The following is a 21,520-nucleotide window of genomic DNA, read 5'->3' as shown; positions in this document are numbered from 1 at the left end:
ATCCTCTGCGAATATTGTCCGAGTCTCTCGCTGTTCCTTGCTACACAGCCGTTGTCATGGCGAACTTCTTTCTTACTTTTGTGGTGCATTGTTCAGTTGTGATGCGTTGTCAGCTACACAGGAAGTGGTCAATAACCTGTCGCCAAAGACTAATCAGAAACCCCCCAGACACAATGACATCAGACTGACTTTATTCAAGCACATTTTATCGACACGTTTCTCAGGGTCTCAGAGTGGGCGTGGCCTCAGCTCAGCTTATTTAATCAAAACGTTTCTACAACGAAACCAATCAGAGTAAATTCTGCCCGCGCACAGGTACGCAGGTGCGTCAGGGCGGGCAGACGTCATGTGCTCCCGTGGCGAGGTGGAGCTGGTAGGTGTGGTCGTGGAACATCATCAGCGTGTAGAAGTTCTCTCCGCCCCTCAGGAAGCCGTGCTCGTGGTTGCTCCAGGATACCGGACTGTCAGCAAACCCGCGAACCGTCATGGACACCCAGGACGCCAGCCGAGGCTGCTCCACGTAACGTCTGTGGGACAGGTGAGCACAGGTGAGTCAGAACAGTCTGACAGAGGGCAGAGGTCACAGAGTCTGACAGGTGATCACCTAAGCTCCTGCAGCAGACGGTGGATGTCGTGTGGCAGCAGCATCCCGCTCACGGACACGCTCAGAGCGTGGCGATGTATCGTGTTCGGTTCGGGACAGACAAACGACGACAGGAAGCTGCTGGACGAGTTCTCGCTGACACCACAGAAGAAGAACTGTCAACATTGAAAACGTGACACAGCAGCGATGATGTCATAGCCCATCAGGAGGTCTCACCAGCTGATGCCAGCGTCAACGGCTCCTAGCCACTCCAGGAAACTGTGAGGGTCACATGACCGGGGGGCGGGGCAGGAGAGGTCCGTCAAAACGCTGCAGTTGACCTCCGGTCTGTGCTGCGACCAATCACATCGAGACAGGAGGGGCTGAAGAGAGGCCCCGCCCCCTGAAGAACACAGAACTGTGAGCAGAGTATTGTGGGAAACACACGGCAGGCTAACCTTGGTGATGAGGTCACTCACCTGGATGATGTGATAACAGGAAGTCTGTCTGCAGCTGAAGGCGGGACTTAAGACCTGTGAGGAGCCTCAGGTAGCTCCGCCTACCAGGAGCCATGCTGCTGTCAGTTAGATCCACAGATACCACTGCAGCAGACAGAGTAATCAGATTACAGGTGAGCAGTAATGAAATTATATGCTAATCAATAATATGTAATAGGGCTGCTCAATTAATCGAATTTTAATCACGATTACGATCTGGGCTTTCAACGATCATTAAAAATGACGGAGCCGATTATTAGCCCCTCCCTCATTTATCCGCGACACCTTAAAGGCCGGTCCGTGAAAATATTGTCGGGCATAAACCGTCCGTGGCGCAAAAAAGGTTGGAGACCGCTGATTAAGAGGACCCGAGGGAAGCTCGGAAAGCTAAGCAGAAGTTATTTGGAAAAGAGAGGTAAAAAAAACTTCAGTGGTGTTGCACACTATTTTATATTATTTTTTAAAGTCATTGTTAACCCTTTAAAGCCGGTCAGAGCAGCACGCTCCGTTTTGTGTAACTATTTTTAAATCCCTGTAGAACCTGAACCGTGTAAGCTAGCGCAATAATTTGTTTTGCATATGAAACCGGAGGAGTTGTACTTACATCTGATGCCATCAGCTTGTCCTCAGTCACGGTTTCCTTCCACATAAAGCTTTGCAAAAACTGCATAAAAAGCTCTTGCAGGAACAAAAACATAATATTCCAGAAACACGCTTTGCCGATCCATCAGCTGTTCGTAACACTTCCCACAGTGAAACAGACGTCAGCGCGAACTGTCGCATGTCCGCCATTTCCTGGCCGAAACCGGAAGTGACGTCATTTTCGCGGAAATTGTAGTTTTTTTACTCGTAGGCCTTAAAAGCCTATACTGGTGTTTTTATAAGTCATGTTTGACTTTTCTGAATAGTTGCTGGGATGCTTAGAACTCGAATTGCACAGCTGGAAATAGTTTATTTTGATGCACCTGCTGTTTTCTTTGCAAATTTGCATCATAGGATTGTTTTTTTGTTTTTCCTGCAGTATATAAAAATTAATGTATCTCCAAAATAAAACTATGAAGACACTCAAAATAAATTTCCTGTTGTTGTAAACTATTTTTTGCAACTTTTTTGTATTTAAAGTTTTGAGGGATAAACCTCTTAAATTTCTCCAAGTAGAAAAAAACCAAAAACGATTTTCAATTTTTTTGTAGTTTATTGCACTTTTTTGCAATTAATGTAGTTACTATGGACTTAATGCAGACATATTATTAAAATATGGGCTGTAACAGTTGTATAGCAAATTGAAATGCTCCCACCAATGGCACTACAACATGTAAAAAAAATAATATAAGCTCTGGCGGACTTGGTTCTATAGTAGGTCTTAAGGGTTAAATAAATATCGTCAAATAATCGAGATCTCAATTACAGTGAAAATAATCGTGATTATCATTTTTGCCATAATCGAGCAGCCCTAATATGTAATGTAATCCGATTACAATATCGTTTCAGAGTAATGAGACTACAAACGGGAAGAGGACAGACCGAATCTGGTGGCAGTTCTGTGCTTGAATCTGGACGGTTTCCCCTCGAAGCCCAAAATCTCAAACGAGTCTTTATCCAGAGAGAGGGTCAGGTGACCTGCAGACACACGGCATACTTTAAGCAGGAAACAGGAAGTGATGTCACATCCCTGCAGCAGACAGTTTTCTGTGTCAACTAAAACATGCTGAGCTGATTACCATCAGTCAGTAATTGGATTACCATTTACAGGTTACTGATCGAGTCACACCTGTCGCTCCCTTTAGACCGCCACACTGCGATTCTGTGGTCACGGTGTTCTGGGAATCCATCCTACCTGACAAACCATCCTACCTGTTGTTTCTACGCAATGCTCAACACGAAATTCAGTGGCGAACCGTCCTACCTTTGTGAATACAAGCTACAAACATACTCTGATGGGTAAAATTATGTGCCAAACCGTCCTACCTTTGTGAATGTGATGTACAAGCATACTTTAACAGCTATAATTCAGTGGCGAACCATCTTACCTTTGTTAATAAGAGCTAGAAACATACTCTGACGGGTATAAATACGTGTAAAACCATGCTACCTTTATGAATGTGAGCTACAAGCATACTCTGATGGGCAAAGTTAAGTGGCAAACCGTCATACCTACTTACATTTGTGCTGGAATTACTGTGTGACAGCAGAAATGTGCATAAACTACTTACGGTAGGACGTTTTGCCAAAGTAGGACGTTTTGTCAGAACAACGGCTTTATGGCGGTACGCACTAACAGAACAATACAGCAACTTCCTTTAAAAGGCGGAGTCAGGCACCTGCCGAGGTCACAGGTTACAGAAAAAGCAACGTGTTGTCATTGAGTCGGAGGAAAGGCCAGATTAAAGATGGCGGCTCATTAAAATGTAATCCATTTTTGTTTTGCTCGCTGCCATGTTGTCATTGCATCACCGATTACATCACCAGGATGTTAGAGGACGGCGCCCTGGCTCTAAATCAGCAGTCACGCTAATTACTCAGGAAAATGGCAGCAGGTGACGGCGACAGGTGACCAATGACAGCTCTCGAGCCAGTGAGGAGGCGGAGTCAGAACACTCTTATATCTGGTCTTTGTCTGAAAATGACCAAAGACCAGGAGAACGACAGAACTTTGGAGAGCTGCAGTTCAATCGTCGGCTCACTGAGCGGCTCCTCCACAACAGGAGGGAGTACAGCAAACGGTGACGGCGGCTGAAGGTGGAGGTGCTGATGGATGCCTGGACTCCTGGTTGTGCTTCAGTAAGAAACTGTTTATGATGGAGTAACATGTGTGAGAAAGCGTTAAACCATCGTACAGTGCTGGATGATTGGTGTGCTCGGCCCGCCTCGCAGCGTGCAGCTACGTCTCTGCTAACAGGGCGGTGTGGGAGGGCTTTATCACCCAACGAGGAACAAACCCATCAAAGACGGTGGCGCACTCCGCCTCTCCTGCACACCGCCCTCCACAAACCCGAACACGAACCGCACCACCTGCCAAGCGACCAATCTGCCGCCATCAGGGAAACCTGAAACCTGCATCAGTCAGCGGGCAGATGAGACTCCATCTTCATCTCACCAGCGAGATCTTTCACTGGCCAATCAGCACGCAGCATTCCTGTGAGCAGTTCTGTCACATATCATGGAGTCCAGAAGGTCAGAGGTTCTCGTCAAATCAGGATCAACTACAATCTCCTGCAGATCTCCGCGGCTGAGAGGAGGGGGGTCTTTCATCAAACATCTGTTCTTCTGAACCGTTACAGAGGTGGGCGGAGCAATCCTGTTTGGAAGTTCATCCTGCTCCCTGACGACTCTGCAGCTTTCTTCAGCAGCTTCTTGTAGTACAGCTGTTGTAACCGTAGCGATACGCACAGATCCAACAAGCCAATCAGTGATTTCAAATCTTTATGTTATGACATCACATGGCTGACAGACACCGTGTGATTTAAAAACGCCACAGCATCCCGCCTCCACGCTCGAAAACACTTTGTTCCAGCTCTGCTCAGGTTCTCCTCTGGATCTTCCTGTCGCCACAAAGATGTGAAAAACCTGCCGCTTCGGTCTGATGTCACTTCCTGTAACGCTCCGCCTTCGCAGACAGACATTTACGAATGTAAAGACGAAGTTTGTCGTTTTCCTGGAGGAACCATTTCTGCGACGCCTCTGAACGAGGAGCATGTGTCCGCGTGAGCGCGCCCACTGTCTCAGTTTACCGTTTCGCCCCGTGACGATGACGTTCACTGTTAATGGGAGTGTTGGAAATAAAGGTTGGTTTACAAAAAAAGAAACGTTACCGTTTGGCATCAGTGCGACGCAGGTATCTTCATCGATGCGAGTCCTGTAGGACAGACCGAACACGGCACCTGAAATACAGACAGTCACGCAGTGAGGGCGTGGACAGGTGAGGGCGTGGACAGGTGAGGGCGTGGACAGGTGAGGGCGTGGACAGGTGAGGGCCTGTGTATGCGAGTCTGTTGCTATGGGTAGATATAAATTAGAGTTCAGAGCTGAAACTCAGAGACGGACGTCACAATAACTTGGTGACGATGACGTGATTCATATTTCTGCTCCTCTGGATTAACATGGAGCCTGTGCTCTTTATTCACCCGTTGCCATGGCAAAATTACAGAACTGACTCTGATCAGCTGTTTGGGAACCTTAGAGGCTTCTTTTCAAACTCTCTTCCTGGAATGGAGCTCAGGTGCGCACAGGTGTGTTACCGTGGTACACGGCCGTCTCCAGGAAGTGTCGGTCCAACAGCTCGTACACCGGCAGCTTCCTGATCAGGTAGAAGCTGCTGAAGTTGTTCAACACGGAGTCCAGGTGAGAGGGGGCGGAGCTACACTCAGGAAGCAGCACAGACACCTGCACAGTTGAAACAGCTGATGGTTAAAATCAAATATTTCAATTCATTCAGATTTTTTGTACTCAAAGCAGAAACGATGAGTGTAGCAGCGCAGTGTCAGGCACACACGGTTGGATTGAAACATGTTTCCTCACCCAGCCCTGACCTCAGGTGACCTCAGAGTCAGCCGGGTTTCTGTACTCTGAAGATGCTTCACTTACTGCTACCTGGGGTTTATCACCATTGTCAGGTTTATATTATTGGATTGTCAATTATGCTTAGAAATATCTAATCATACATGCTTAGTTTTATAATCAACGTCATGTTGGTAGAGGTTTGATCCTCAGGAGTCTGCAAAGACTTTGTGTGCGTGTTCTGGCATTCACACTCACATCCTGGGGTCATGGGAAGAGGTCGTATCTTCTCTCGTTGATATATGGTGTAGCAAACACATCTATGTCTGTTTTAGGCGAAGTGCCTTTTGTTTAGATGAACTGCTGGACTTCCAGACCAGCAGGTTTAGGGAAGTCGTTTATGGGGTCACACTCTGACACACACGCGCACACACAATCAATCAATCAATCAATCAATCAATCAATCAATCAGTCTTTATTTATAAAGCACTTTTCATACAAAAAATGTAGCACAGAGTGCTTTACATAGTTAAAAGCAGCCCACCCCACCCTCCAACTCACTCCCCACACTCTCATTAACATAAATGATGTGAATACACACATACCACCCACACCCACACACACACACACACACACACACACACACACACACACACACACACACACACACACACACGCGCACACTTAAAGAGTAAAAATTGGGCTGGGGTCGCATGAGCCAAGTGAGGAAACACTATAACAGGGAGCCGTCTGCACCGGGAGCCGGTCACAGACTGCAGCCTCCAGGCTGGGCACACAGCAGGAGGGAAGCCAAGGAGCCCCCCAACCAGGCTGAGAGGACCCCCAGAGACCCAGCAGCCAGTCGATCACAGCCCCGGTGCAGAGAGCGCCCTCTGAGGAAACACTCGAGATATGACACAATACGATATATACAGGGTAAAACGATAAAATAAATAAGAACGGGATATAATATAAATATAAATAGAGTAAGAAGATTAAAAAATGGATAAGAATAAAATCAAGAAATATTAGGTAAAGCCTAAATTAATAATAGAATAACAGGATAGAATAAATAAGCATAAAATAAATAAACGCTAAGTAAAAGCTAAATTAAAAAGGTGGGTCTTGAGCCTGTTCTTAAAAACATGTACGTTCTCTGCGGCCCTGAGCTCCTCCGGCAGGCTGTTCCACAGACGAGGACCATACCACTGAAACGCTGCCTCTCCGTGAGTATGTGTCCTGACTTTAGGGACAATCAAAACGCCAGCACCAGAGGACCTCAGGGTCCGCGAGGGTTCGTATGGTACTCTTTGTGTTACGAGGTAGAGGACGAGAGCGACTGGGGTCAAGCGAAGCATTTGTCGTGGTTCTCTCCCTCATGCATGAGTAACACGAAGAACTTTGCCTACTCGTGTCTTGCTTTGCTGTGTAGTAGGATTGTCTTGAACGTTCCTGCAAATAGGTTTATGCTACAAACCTATCAACCATGGTAAGTGATGCTGTACGCAGGGGTACTCCAGGAAGCAGGTTGGTTAATTGGTTTAGTTTGATTATTGTGACATCGACTCATTGAATCAGTTTTAAATGTATTTTGATTCTCAGCTTAAAGCTCACAAAACTACTTCAACACCAGCAAACAGCAGGTACACGCATTCCACACAAAGACGTAAACACAGAGCGTGGATCGTTCACAGATTCTGCAGGTTTCCTCACGCTGAGCTAAACTGACTGAACCAGCAGCCAAAGAAGATCCAAAGTACGCTTCAAACATCCTCATTCATCCCCTCGGACTTCCTGCACAGCTCTCTCCCTCTCAGTGTGCTCACAGACCACCCGAGCTGCTCCCACAGGTGCTGGGTGGGGTTGAGGTCAGGACTGCAGATCCATAGTCTCCACTCAAAAATCAGTTTCTGTTTCAGAGCTCCTCACAGCACAGAAACAGCTTTAGTGACGGATACAAATCATTTGACCTTTCCCAGGACGTTCAAGCACCGTTTAAGCACCGTTTCAAAAGTACCGGTTTGGCACCGGTATCAGATAAAACCTAAAAGATACCACACACACACACACACACACACACACAGGACCACTCCACCCGTACACTGAGGCCTGCCACACACACACACACACACACACACACACACACACACACACACACACTGAGCCCTGCTACACACACACACACACACACACACACACACACACACACACACACACACACTGAGCCCTGCTACACACACACACACACACACACACACACACACACACACTGAGCCCTGCTACACACACACACACACACACACACTGAGCCCTGCTACACACACACACACACACACACACTGAGCCCTGCTACACACACACACACACACACACACACACACACACACTGAGCCCTGCTACACACACACACACACACACACACACACTGAGCCCTGCTACACACACACACACACACACACACACACACACACACACACTGAGCCCTGCTACACACACACACACACACACACACACTGAGCCCTGCTACACACACACACACACACACACACACACACACACACACACACACTGAGCCCTGCTACACACACACACACACACACACACACACACACACACACACTGAGCCCTGCTACACACACACACACACACACACACACTGAGCCCTGCTACACACACACACACACACACACACACACACACACACACACACACACACACACTGAGCCCTGCTACACACACACACACACACACACACACACACACACACACACTGAGCCCTGCTACACACACACACACACACACACACACACACACACACACACACACTGAGCCCTGCTACACACACACACACACACACACACACACACACTGAGCCCTGCTACACACACACACACACACACACACACACACACACACACACTGAGCCCTGCTACACACACACACACACACACACACACACTGAGCCCTGCTACACACACACACACACACACACTGAGCCCTGCTACACACACACACACACACACACACACACACACTGAGCCCTGCTACACACACACACACACACACACACACACACACACACACACACTGAGCCCTGCTACACACACACACACACACACACACACACACACACACACACTGAGCCCTGCTACACACACACACACACACTGAGCCCTGCTACACACACACACACACACACACACACACACACACACACACACACACTGAGCCCTGCTACACACACACACACACACACACACACACACACTGAGCCCTGCTACACACACACACACACACACACACACACTGAGCCCTGCTACACACACACACACACACACACACACACACACACACACACACACACTGAGCCCTGCTACACACACACACACACACACACTGAGCCCTGCTACACACACACACACACACACACACACACACACACACACACACACTGAGCCCTGCTACACACACACACACACACACACACACACACACACACACACACACACACTGAGCCCTGCTACACACACACACACACACACACACACACACACTGAGCCCTGCTACACACACACACACACACACACACACACACACACACACACACTGAGCCCTGCTACACACACACACACACACACACACACACACACACACACACACTGAGCCCTGCTACACACACACACACACACACACACACACACACACACACACACTGAGCCCTGCTACACACACACACACACACACACACACACTGAGCCCTGCTACACACACACACACACACACACACACACACACACACACACACACTGAGCCCTGCTACACACACACACACACACTGAGCCCTGCTACACACACACACACACACACACACACACACACACACACACACTGAGCCCTGCTACACACACACACACACACACACACACACACACACTGAGCCCTGCTACACACACACACACACACACACACACACACACACACTGAGCCCTGCTACACACACACACACACACACACACACACACACACTGAGCCCTGCTACACACACACACACACACACACACACACACACACACACACACACACACTCTGAGCCCTGCTACACACACACACACACACACACACACACACACACACACACACACACACTGAGCCCTGCTACACACACACACACACACACTCTGAGCCCTGCTCTACCCGTGACTGCTCTCCTTGCACTCCATCAAATGAACATGAAGCCGTCCGCGAGCCCACCGCTGTGAAGCTAACGGCTCGGAGGTGAAAGGTCAGAGGTGAATGGTGAGAGCGTCACCTGGTGGTTGAAGTGCAACTGCTGCACCTGCGCGCTGATCCGGTTCTTCGGGTCCAAGAAGCTGGAGCTCTCCGAGACCAACAGAGTCCGCGGAGTCCGGTCCAGCTCCGAGGACGTCATTTTCTTCGGCTGCGAGTTAACTGCACGTGTTTCCGGCCGCGGCTTTTCAGCTTAGAAGTTTCCGGTAGCGAACCGGAAATGTTCGTTGATTTTATTTTGGAGGATATTCCGGTGTTCAGACTTTTTTTTTTAATGAACTTTATTTATAAACAACAGTATAACATACAAGGCACCATTATTAATTCAAATATCCTCGGCTGAGCGCTACAACGAGAAAAGAAAACAATAAACACAAAGCCAAAAAGAGTTGACAAAAAACGAAAGAACAGTCATTGAAGGAAACCAAAGGCACAAATAATATGAACAAAAAAGGGCAATCATGATCATTAAATAGGGAGGCTTCTTTTGAACATGGATTAAACTTATTAAATAATACAACACGTTTATGAGCTTTCTTGTTATTCACAAGTTTCTCAGCCATCTGTTTATACATGGTTTAGCTTCAAAGTATCTGCATTTGTGAATAAATTTTTTTCCCAGTAACAAAACCGTCCTAATCATCAAGTCAAAATCTGCATTCTCAGCAAGTATTCCAGATTTTATTACCGTCACCGTCAAATGTGGTAACTGAATTCTCCTGGACTGTAGCCAGCTCCACATGTCAGTCCAGAAGTGCACTGATTCACAGTAGAAAAACAAGTGATCCAGACTTTCAACATCATCTTCACAAAATGCGCAGGCGTTCACGTCTAACTTAAATTTCTGTCTTAAGAATTCATTGGTTGGATAAACCTCATTAATGATTTTAAAGTGAATCTCTTTAACTTTAGGGGAAAGAGGAAGTGAGATATACTTTTTTCTTATCGCCTTAACCTCCATGGTCTCAAATTCTTTATGAATATAATTTCTTTTAACTGGATTAGGGCAAACTTCATTTATCAAAATATTCCTGATCACCTTGTTTGTAAACCTGCTGTCACCAAATTCAACTCCAGCTATGCAGAGCTGCCTCAGTCAAGGAGAAATTTTAGAGTGCACAATATCTTCTTTTATCTTTGATCTCAAAGGGACTGGGATGGCTTTCATCAGGGATTTATATCTCTTAGCAGTACATCTTACATCAAATTTGTCACAAAACGTCTCATGTTTTAATAAGACCCCATTCTCATCCATAAAATGAGCTACAGCCCAAATCCCTTTAGATCTTCATTCAAGGTTCAAGGTATAGTATATACATTGGGTGAATGTGCAGTAGTAGCAGCAAGCAGGTGAATTCTCTACATTAATAAGAATAGACATCTCACTATTTTACAGAATAGACATCCATGCATTCGCTTCCGCTTATCCTTTTCAGGGTCGCGGGGGGCGCTGGAGCCTATCCCAGCTGTCATAGGGCGAGAGGCGGGGTACACCCTGGACAGGTCGCCAGTCTGTCGCAGGGCTAACACACAGGGACAGACAAGCATTCACACTCACATTCACTCGCACATTCACACCTAGTGGCAATTTGGATTATCCAATTAACCTATCCCCACAAGCTGCATGTCTTTGGACGGTGGGAGGAAGCCGGAGTACCCGGAGAGAACCCACGCAAACACGGGGAGAACATGCAAACTCCACACAGAAAGACCCCGGCCTGATGGTGGAATTGAACTCAGGACCTTCTTGTTGTGCGGCAACAGTGCTAACCACCGTGCCACCGTGCACGGTGGCACAGAATAGACAATATAAACATATTTAAAATTAAAGGAATTCATCCACGTACACAGATTTCCTACACAAACGGATATACCTGTTGTTCCATATAGGGGTGTTGTGAGGAGTAAAGTTATGTTTATAGATTAATGTCCAGTCGAGAAGGACCTGCTGATGGAAAGCTGAGAGTTTAACAGGTAACGAACTGCAATCAAGGTCACAACGTAACAAAAAGTCTATTCCACCCATTTTGCCAAAAATCACACTGGGAATAATGTTCCAAAAGGAATTTTTGTTCCTAATGAAAGATCTTAACCATTTCAATTTTAGTACACCATTCATAACATCAAAGTCAATGGCATTAGCCCCACCCTCTTCATAATTCTTAATCATATCATTTTTCTTTATATAATGACATTTGTTCCTCCATATGAACCTAAAATTAAGATTATTTATAGCTTGAATTAGTTTTGGAGATGTGGGCAGAGAAAAGGCTGGATAGATGAGTCTGGACAGACTGTCCATTTTGGTTAGCAAAATTCTCCCAAACAGACTTATGTCCCTCTGCAGCCACCTGTTTAAAATAGACTTACACTTTTCTGTATTGGCACAGATATTCTTATTTTCTGTTGATGTCTTATCCCCAGATACTTCACCTCTTTTTTTATCTGTATATTATTTATTGCTTGCAGGGGACACTCATGCAGAGCTAGTATCTCACATTTATTAATATTCAGCTGTAGGCCAGAAGCTTTGGAGAAGTGGTTGATCGCCTGTAAGGCTGAAGGAATCTGGTCCTCATTTCTTAGAAACAGGGTGGTATCATCTGCCAGCTGACTGATTATTATCTGTTCACCCATCACAGTTAACCCCTCAATGTGACTGTTTTTAATCAAAATAGACAACAGCTCAGCAACCATGATGAACAGAAGTGGTGAGCTGCTACATCCCTGCCTTATCCCTCTATTAACCTCAAACCTTGAACATGTACCATGTTCTAGCAAAACAGAGCTGTTAATGTCATTATATAGCATCTCTATAACATTATAAATTCCTCTTCAAAACCAAAAGACTGCAGAGTTTTTAATATGAACGGATGTTCAACTGAGTCAAATGCTTTGTAAAAATCCAAGAACAGGATGTATCCTCTCTCTTGGATTATTTCACTGTACTCAAGGAGATCCAAAACCAGCCTAATATTGTTATGAATTAGTCTTCCTTTCAAAAAACCTGATTGTGTTTCACTGATAATGTTTGAGATGCCTTTCTTTAGCCTCTCGGCTCCAGCTGCAGACAGGATCTTATAGTCAGTGTTTAGTAAGGTGATGGGTCTTAAATTGTCTAAAATTCTTTTATCCTTGCCCGATTTAGGGATCAGGGTTATCAACCCTTGTTTCATGCTCGGCATCAGTTCTTTCTTCTCTATCGATTCCTTTAATGCATCAAACAATAAAGTTCTTAGGTCCTTCCAGAAGAAATGATAAGAATTAGTAGTGAGTCCATCTGTCCCTGGGGACTTGTTTAATGCCATTTTCATGACCACCAAATCCAGTTCCTCAATTTTAAGCTCTGAATCACACAGATCTTTGAACGGCTTGTCAATACATGGGATGAGATCATGAATCTTATCAAAGAAACTATCAGAATCAGCTGCTGAATATTCTGAGGAGTACAATTTGGAATAAAAAGTGAAGACTTCCTTTTCAATCTTTCTGAAATCTTTACATTCAGTCCCATTTATCAACAAGCTTGAGATTAGATTTCTCTGCTGTCTACACTTTTCCAGCTTACTAAAATATGATGAGTTCTTTTCACCTGCCTCAATCCATTTGGCTCTGATCTTATAAAGGCACCCTGGGCTTTCTCTAGGTAAGGCGATCGTGGCTCAAGAGTTGGGAGTTCGTCTTGTAATCGGAAGGTTGCCGGTTCGAGCCCCAGCTTGGACAGTCTCGGTCGTTGTGTCCTTGGGCGAGACACTTCACCCGTTGCCTACTGGTGGTGGTCAGAGGGCCCGGTGGCGCCAGTGTCCGGCAGACTCGCCTCTGTCAGTGCGCCCCAGGGTGGCTGTGGCTACAATGTAGCTGCCATCACCAGTGTGTGGATGTGTGTGTGAATGGGTGGATGACTGGATATGTGAAGCGCTTTGGGATCCTTAGGGACGAGTAAAGCGCTATATAAATACAGGCCATTTACCATAAAGATCGTCTAATTTAGTTTGTAACTCCATCAATTTATTCTTCTCTTACATGTTTAGTTTTTCTGTACTACAGCACTGAGTTATTTCACGAAGTAAATTACTTTCATATTCCCGTTTTCCCTGTTCAGTTCTTTGCAGAATTTTATAGTGAATTCTCTGATTTTGAATTTAACAAATTCCCATTTCTGTATATTACCCACTACTGAGTCATCATTTTTTATATCTGTAATTGTATGTCTAATTTTATCACAATACTCGTCCTTATTTAAAAGGCTGGCATTAAATTTCCAATATCCCCTGCTACTACGTCTCATCCTTGTTGGTGCTTTGGAGATTTTAGATTGTGAAGTACACCTCAAAATTTAATCGCTCACTAACCAATAATCAATTCTTGACCTGCTTCCTCCATTAGGTTTAAACCATGAATAACTCTTAACTCCAGGATTCAAACTTCTCCAAATGTCTGTAAAATTATTATCACTAGAGACGTTCTCAATAATGTTATTCTGTTGCCTCCTTCCTAAGCGAGGAGGCCATCTGTCCATCCACTCATCTGGTGTCATGTTCCAGTCTCCTCCTACTAGGATGTAATCTGTGGGGTACATAACTTTAAACTCTGAAATAACTTCTGTTAGATTTTCCAATAGACTTTTATTTTGACCCTCGTTATTATGTCCGTAAAGATTCATGACAATTAGAAATATACCTTTGCACTTCAAAACTACAGTCAACCAATGGCCCTCTCTATCAGCTTTGTAAGTTATGATCTCGCCTGGGAACTTATTAAAACAAATCGCCACACCTCCAGATCTGTGAGATCCACGACTGAAAACAATCTTTCTCCCCGCTGGCTGTTCTCACTATTCAATTCAATTTTCAATTCAATTTTATTTATACAGCGCCAAATCCCAACAGCAGTGGCCTCAAGGATGACAAACCATCCTACTTTGGCAAAACGTCCTACCGTAAGTAGTTTATGCACATTTCTACTGTCACAGAGCAATTCCAGCACGAATTTAAGTAGGTATGATGGAGTGCCTCTCAACGTTACCCTTCAGAGTATGATTGTAGCCCATATTCATGAAGCCAGGATGGTTTGCCACTTCATTTTACCCGATAAAGTATGCTTGTAGGTAACATTCACAAAGGTAGCATGGTTTGGCACTTAATTTTACCCGTCAGAGAATTTTTCTAGCTGTTATTCACAAAGGTAGGATGGTTCGCCTCTCAATTTCGTGTTGTACGCATGCGCAGAAACAACGGGTAGGATGATTTGTCAGGTAGGATGGATTCCCAGAACACCACTTCCTCTGGAAAAACGGGACACATTACATCAGAAAAAGTGTATTGATGAATGACTATGAACACGGTGGTCTCAATGTTTTGGATTTTACTACTCTAAACAATACATTTAAGATTAATTGGGCGAAACATATCCCTAAAAATCAGGTCTCCATCTGGAATTGTATTCCTCACTACATTTTCTCTAAGTTTGGGGGTCAAAGTTTTGTCTTAGGTTGTGATTGTAATATAGATAAGCTTCCAGAAAACCGTCGAAGTTTCACAAACAAGTTCTATTAGCTTGGTCCCTTATATATAAACACAACTTTACACCCCATACGTGTCCAATTTGGAATAACAGGAACATAGTGTATAAAAATAAATCATTATTTTTTTCTAGGTGGGTTGAGAAACGGATTGTTTTAGTGAATCAGCTGTTTAATCCTAATGGGCAGCTCATGTCTTATTCAGAATTTTTAAACACTTATAAATTTCCAGCCACATCCAAAGAATATGCCATATTATTTGATGCAATACCTACGGGTATTATAATGCTTTTTAAAGGTATTCAACCTTGCATATCATCTGTTTCTCTCCCCAACCCTTTAGATTCACACATAGGAAGAATCTGTCTAACAAACCACAGTAAAAGTAATAAGAATATTCGTGCTTTGTTCCAGACAGAATCTCTAACTATCCCACATGTGGTCTCTTACTGGGATTCCTTTGTCAGTGACATTAACTGGAAAAGAGTATGGACAATTCCTAACAAGTATCTGGTAACGAATAAAGTGAAGGAAGTCTCATTTAAAATACTGCATAAATGTTATCCTGCTAATCATTACATGACGAAGTTCAAAAGGGACATAAATGTGAGCTGTGGATTTTGTGGAAGCCATCCTGAGACTGTGCAGCACCTCTTCTGGATCTGTTCATACGCTGGAACATTTTGGAAAGACTTCAGTAGATTCATTGCTGGACATCTCTACAAAGACTTTACTGTGAAATGGGAAAATGTTGTATTTTGTTTCTTTCGAAGGCAAAAAAAAGAAGAAGTTTACTTTATAATAAACTTGTTAGTTAATCTTAGCTAAATTTTATTTTCACAAATGCAAATACAGTAACAAAAAACCTAATTTTAAACATTACTATAATGATGTTTTATGTTACATAAAATTGATTCGTGGATCAATTAACAAAAAGGCTGTGAAAACTATTACTGTTTGTAGTAATTACAAATTATTTTTTTTTTATAATTCAAGTATTTATTAGATTTTGCATTTTATGACAGCAAATACAGAGATGCAACAACCAAAAGCAAGAAGCAAACAAACAAAAACAAACAAGATAAATAACTAAAATAAATAAATAAATTTAAAAAAAAAACACAACGAAACAAAACAAAACAAGTGAGGTTTTAACATATGTTGTATTAAGCTCAAATGTCCAAGTCAGGTAGACATGTAGGTGCAAAAATTGTCCCACTGTTCCAGCGCAGCTTCCGTCACATGGTGTATTTTTCCCAGCATCTTTTCGCACGCAACATTCCCAATCATTCTGTCTTTCCACATTTTAAGCGTTGGAATATGAGAGTCCTTCCAGTGTTCCAAAATGACACGGGCACATGTTACCAATGCAGTACTTCACAGGGACGTGCAGAGGGGGGGGGGGGCTAGAGGGCAGGGACGTGCAGAGGGGGGGGGCTAGAGGGGCTTGAGCACCCGCCCCTTTCCTGATGAGTGCCCAAAGTGCCCTTTTGTTGAGGCAACTTTTAAATTTTTTTTATTTATTTATTTATTTTTTATGTGTGTGTGCGTGCGGAGTCCTGTCTGTGCCCCTCAACAATAATATTTAACTATTAATCACAGTTTTGCTAAATAAAAGGATCTGGCTTGCATCAGTCACATGATCACATTTAACCAATGATCGCCCTCGACGGCAGAACGCGCTGGTTACGAGCCGGGAACGAGCTCACAAAGAGCACGCGCATTTTTTGCGGTCCGGAGCTGCAGGAGAAACACAAGTTAACTCAGAGACACAGACTGATGCGACACAACCAGTAAGTAGGTGTACAGCGCACACTGTAGTGTGTAGCACACAGGAGTATTAGCTTATTACGTACACGTTGGTAAGCTGTCTTGTGGCAGCTGACGAACTGAAACAAACGAGCGTGCTGTGTGTGCAACAGCGCGACAAACATTACCTGTCCTTTTATTAACTGCACAGGTAGTGCTGGTCACAGCTGCTGGCTACCTGTGTAAGGCTGTCATGGGTCTGTAGCTCTGTCACCGTTTCAGGGAACATATTTAGTTTTAAAGTATTTAGAACATATTTAGTTTTAAAGTAAGTTTCCGGGCTTTTCCTGCCTTTCTGGAGGGATTATATTTCACTGAAAAACGATCTAATATGCATGTCCACATAATTATGCATTATTATAATTATAATATATTTAAAAACACACGCTGTATTTTAAAGAACATACATTAAGAAGCAGATTATATTAGATTTATATTTTAAATAAGACAAAAGTTGGATTTTACAGCAGTAAAATGATTGTATCTCTACAGTTTAAACATGTAATAAGCTTTGCCCTGCACAGAGTGGATAATGAAACAAATGGAATCATCATAAATACATTATTTCATATTTATTACTTCCCCCTCCTCATTGCTTTATTATTGTAGCTCTAGTAATAAATAATAATGTAAGGATGCCCATAGTATATACAGTATTCTGAAGAAGGTCTAAAATGTCACTGTGTGCACCTGCATGTGTGTGTTTTATGTATATGGATTATTTTAAATTATTACTCATGATATAACATTGTGCAGACATGCCTGGTAAGGACATGAGGAGGAAACAGCAGGAGCTGTGTGAGGCTACTAAAGGCAGGGCTATAACATTTTTCTGTCATCATTTTATTATAGATTAAGTGCAAGAGTTGTTAGGTGTGGATAATTAAATTATAGTTTATTGCAATAGCAAGTTGTGCCTTGTTCTCAGATAGACAGCAAGTGGAGAGTGATATATGAAATGATGGAAGGAAGAAGAGAAGCAAAGAGTGATTCACAGGCAGAGCCTAAATTATTTCTCACAGTTTTTGTTGCCTTATGGTTCCAAGCGCTGTCACCAATCTTTGCATTTTGTTATTATCTCATGACACTTGTTTAATCAGCTCCCATCTCTCCTGTTGACTTTTTAATGTCTACAGTCTCAGATCAACACAGCCCTGCCCTTCCCATATTAGATTCTTGATGAATGTGTGTTGTTGTTATTCAGCATGGTTCAATGTGCCCCTTTTTAACTTTGAGCACCCGCCCCTTTAAACCTCTCTGCACGGCCCTGGTACTTAACACTCTAAACTGGTGTTTACTTAATTGCGGCACCTCTCCTTTGTCTCCTAGTAAACATAATTTAGGTGATCTGGGTAGGTTACAAAGTGTCCACCCCTGCAAATAATTCAGTACAGTGTTCCAAACTGGAAAAACCAGCGGGCATTCCCAGAGGGCATGTATCAGAGTACCTTTGGCTTTTTGGCATTTCCAACACAAGTCATCTCTACCAATCCCCATTCTATACAGCCTTGAAGGAATATAATAGTATCTGTTAAGAATTTTGTATTGAATAAATTTTCCCCTGGCTTCCCTAATGTATAATCCATTGTTCGACAATATAGAATCCCATGTATCTTCATCCATTGTACGCCCTAGATCCCTTTCGCATACTTTTTTCAGGCTCTTATTTATATTGTTTTTAATCCATGGGCAAATATTATACCATTTCGCAGCTGTGCACAGAAATGGGGGTAGTAGCATGAAATTCTCTATCGAGTTACTTTCACATGTTATTGTAACTCCTCCTTTTAAACAGTTTCTTATTTGCAAATACTTCCAGAAATGACTGTTACCCTCTAAACAAAACTTTTTTTTAATATCCTCATACGACATGAAAACACCCCCTTCAAATAGGTCACTAACAGTTCTGATACCTCTTCTCAGCCATTGTGTCCAATAAACAGTCTGCTTACCAATTTTAATTTTAGGGTTATACCACAAGGAGGCATACTTCTGTACATATGGCACAAGTTTATATTTCTTATGCCCCTCCAACCATACCATTTTCGAAAATTTCAAAATAGGGTTTTGCGTCTTACCGTGATTATTCACTTTTTGTGATAAAATATCAATTGGTGTGAATGGAGATGCAAGCTCTTGTTCTATTAAAATCCAGTCTATATTATTTTTCCCTGCCCAATGTTTGCCTAATCTAGCCATTTCAAAAGAGATACTATAATACTCTATATTGGGCAGGGCTAGTCCCCCTTCTTTCTTAGATTGGGACAGTCGATTTATGTTAATACGGGGTTTACCACCCTTCCAAAGAAAATCTTTTATTATATTATTGTAGCTTTGCAACATCCGTCGCGGGATACACATAGGCAGCATTCCTGTATAATAGTTGATGAGCGGTGCCACAACCATTTTAACTGTGTTCACTTTCCCCACAATGTCAAATTTAGTTTACTCCATTTACCCAAGTTTTTATTGATCTTGTTTAATAATTTTCCCATACTGTTAGCCATAATATCCTCAATATTGGGGTCCAATTCAATTCCAAGATATTTCATTCCCTTGTCCACCCACTTAAAGTTAAAGCCCGATATTAAGTTATGACTGCAAGCCTGGGAAACTGGCATCGCCTCTGATTTATGCCAATTAATTTTGTACCCCGAAAACATTGAGTATGTATTAATCACCTCTAATAGTTTTGTGATAGAATTAGTTGGGTCTTGGTTTAATATCAGCACATCATCTGCATACAGGAATAATTTGTGTTCTCTGCCTCCCCCAAATACACCTTTAATCTCTGCATTTTCTCTGATTTGAATAGCTAATGGCTCTAAAAATATTATAAATAGCAATGGGCTTAAATTGCATCCTTGACGTGTTGATCTGGAAATACTAAAAAAAGGAGAAAGTACCCCATTTGTAAATACAGCTGCCTCTGGACCAGAATACATGGTTCTAATCCATCTGCAAAAATTGTCACCTATTCCAAACTTTTCCAGGGCTGTGAACAGAAAGTTCCACTCCACCCTATCAAAAGCTTTCTGTGCATCTAAAGATATAGCCAATACAGGATTTGTGTTATTTCTATTCAGCCACAGCAGGTGTAGTAATCTCCTCATATTATCAGAAGCAGATCTATTCTTGATAAACCCTACTTGATCTTGATGAATAATTTGTGGTATCACAACCTCCAACCTTGTTGCTAAAACTTTGGATAGAATTTTGCAATCCACATTGATTAAACTTATTGGTCTGTAATTACCTGGATCAGTTAAATCCTTGTCGCCTTTTGGAATTAGTGATATTACTGCCTGATTAAAACTTGCAGGGAGTCGTCCAAATTCAAAGGCTTCATGTAATACTTCAGTTAGAAAAGGACATATCAAATCTATAAATTTATGGTAAAATTCTGCTGGGAATCCATCTATTCCTGGTGACTTCCCAGCTTTCATTGCACGGATAGCTTCTTTTACTTCTACCTCAGTTAGTGGAGTTTCCAATTTGTCCCTACCCTCTTGTGAGATTTTTGGTATTTTCATTTTATCAAAGTATGGACTCAGCAGATCCATACTTACTTTGTTATCGGACGTGTATAAATCTTGATAAAATATTTTTAAAATTGTGTTAATCTCTGAAGAAGATGTAACTAATTTATCATCCTTTTTAACTGCCGTAATAACATTCTGATTGTCCATTTGCTTAAGTTGTCTGGCTAATAGCCTGCCTGTCTTTTCACCATTCTCATAGAAATTAGTTTTAAGACGAAAGAGGGCATACTCTGCTTTTTTGTTATAAATTTTATGAAGATCATATTTAAGCTGGCAAATCTCTTTAAATTTATTATCATCAAATTTTCCTGCTAACTGTTTTTCCAATTTACTTATATTTTCCTCCAAAGTTTTTATCTTTTCCTTATCTTCTCTATTTTTCTTAGAACTATAGCCTATGCACTTTCCACGAATAAATGCCTTCAAAGCATCCCATACAATAGCCAGCCTGTCCGTAGATCCAACATTCACCTCTAAAAAATATCTTATATCCTCTTTTAGGGTTGATACAAATTTTTCGTCCTGCAATATGCTTGAGTTTAGTCTCCACCTACCCGTTCTGTTCTTTTCGACATTTAGATTTATGTGCAATTCTACTGGTGCGTGATCTGTTAAAGCAATCACACCAATGTCACAGTTTACTACTAAATTGACACATGATTTAGAAATCAAAAAATAATCTATTTGGGAATATGTCTTATGCGAATGAGAGTAAAAGGTGTATTCTCTTTCCATAGGGTGAACAAGCCTCCAAATATCTACCACACTGAGATCTTCTTTTAAA

General features: G+C 42.8%; 1 protein-coding gene across 1 annotated transcript; it reads right to left on the bottom strand.

Moving 5' to 3' along the window:
- Positions 1-174: 174 nt before the first annotated feature.
- rpp40 (ribonuclease P/MRP 40 subunit) lies at positions 175-10,058 on the bottom strand. Its single transcript, XM_026150658.2, has 8 exons — positions 9,887-10,058; positions 5,319-5,463; positions 4,893-4,961; positions 2,605-2,700; positions 1,063-1,185; positions 821-986; positions 605-739; positions 175-527 (listed from the first exon to the last, which is right to left on the bottom strand). Exons 1-8 carry the CDS (start codon positions 10,004-10,006, stop codon positions 329-331), a joined length of 1,053 nt encoding a protein of 350 aa, XP_026006443.1. The 5' UTR covers positions 10,007-10,058; the 3' UTR covers positions 175-328.
- Positions 10,059-21,520: the final 11,462 nt, after the last annotated feature.

This window comes from Astatotilapia calliptera, chromosome 18 (genome assembly GCF_964374335.1).
Source record: "Astatotilapia calliptera chromosome 18, fAstCal68.1, whole genome shotgun sequence".
NCBI classification, from domain to species: Eukaryota; Metazoa; Chordata; class Actinopteri; order Cichliformes; family Cichlidae; genus Astatotilapia; species Astatotilapia calliptera.
Note: the sequence above shows the minus strand (reverse complement) of the source record. Positions and strands in the feature narration are given on the sequence as shown.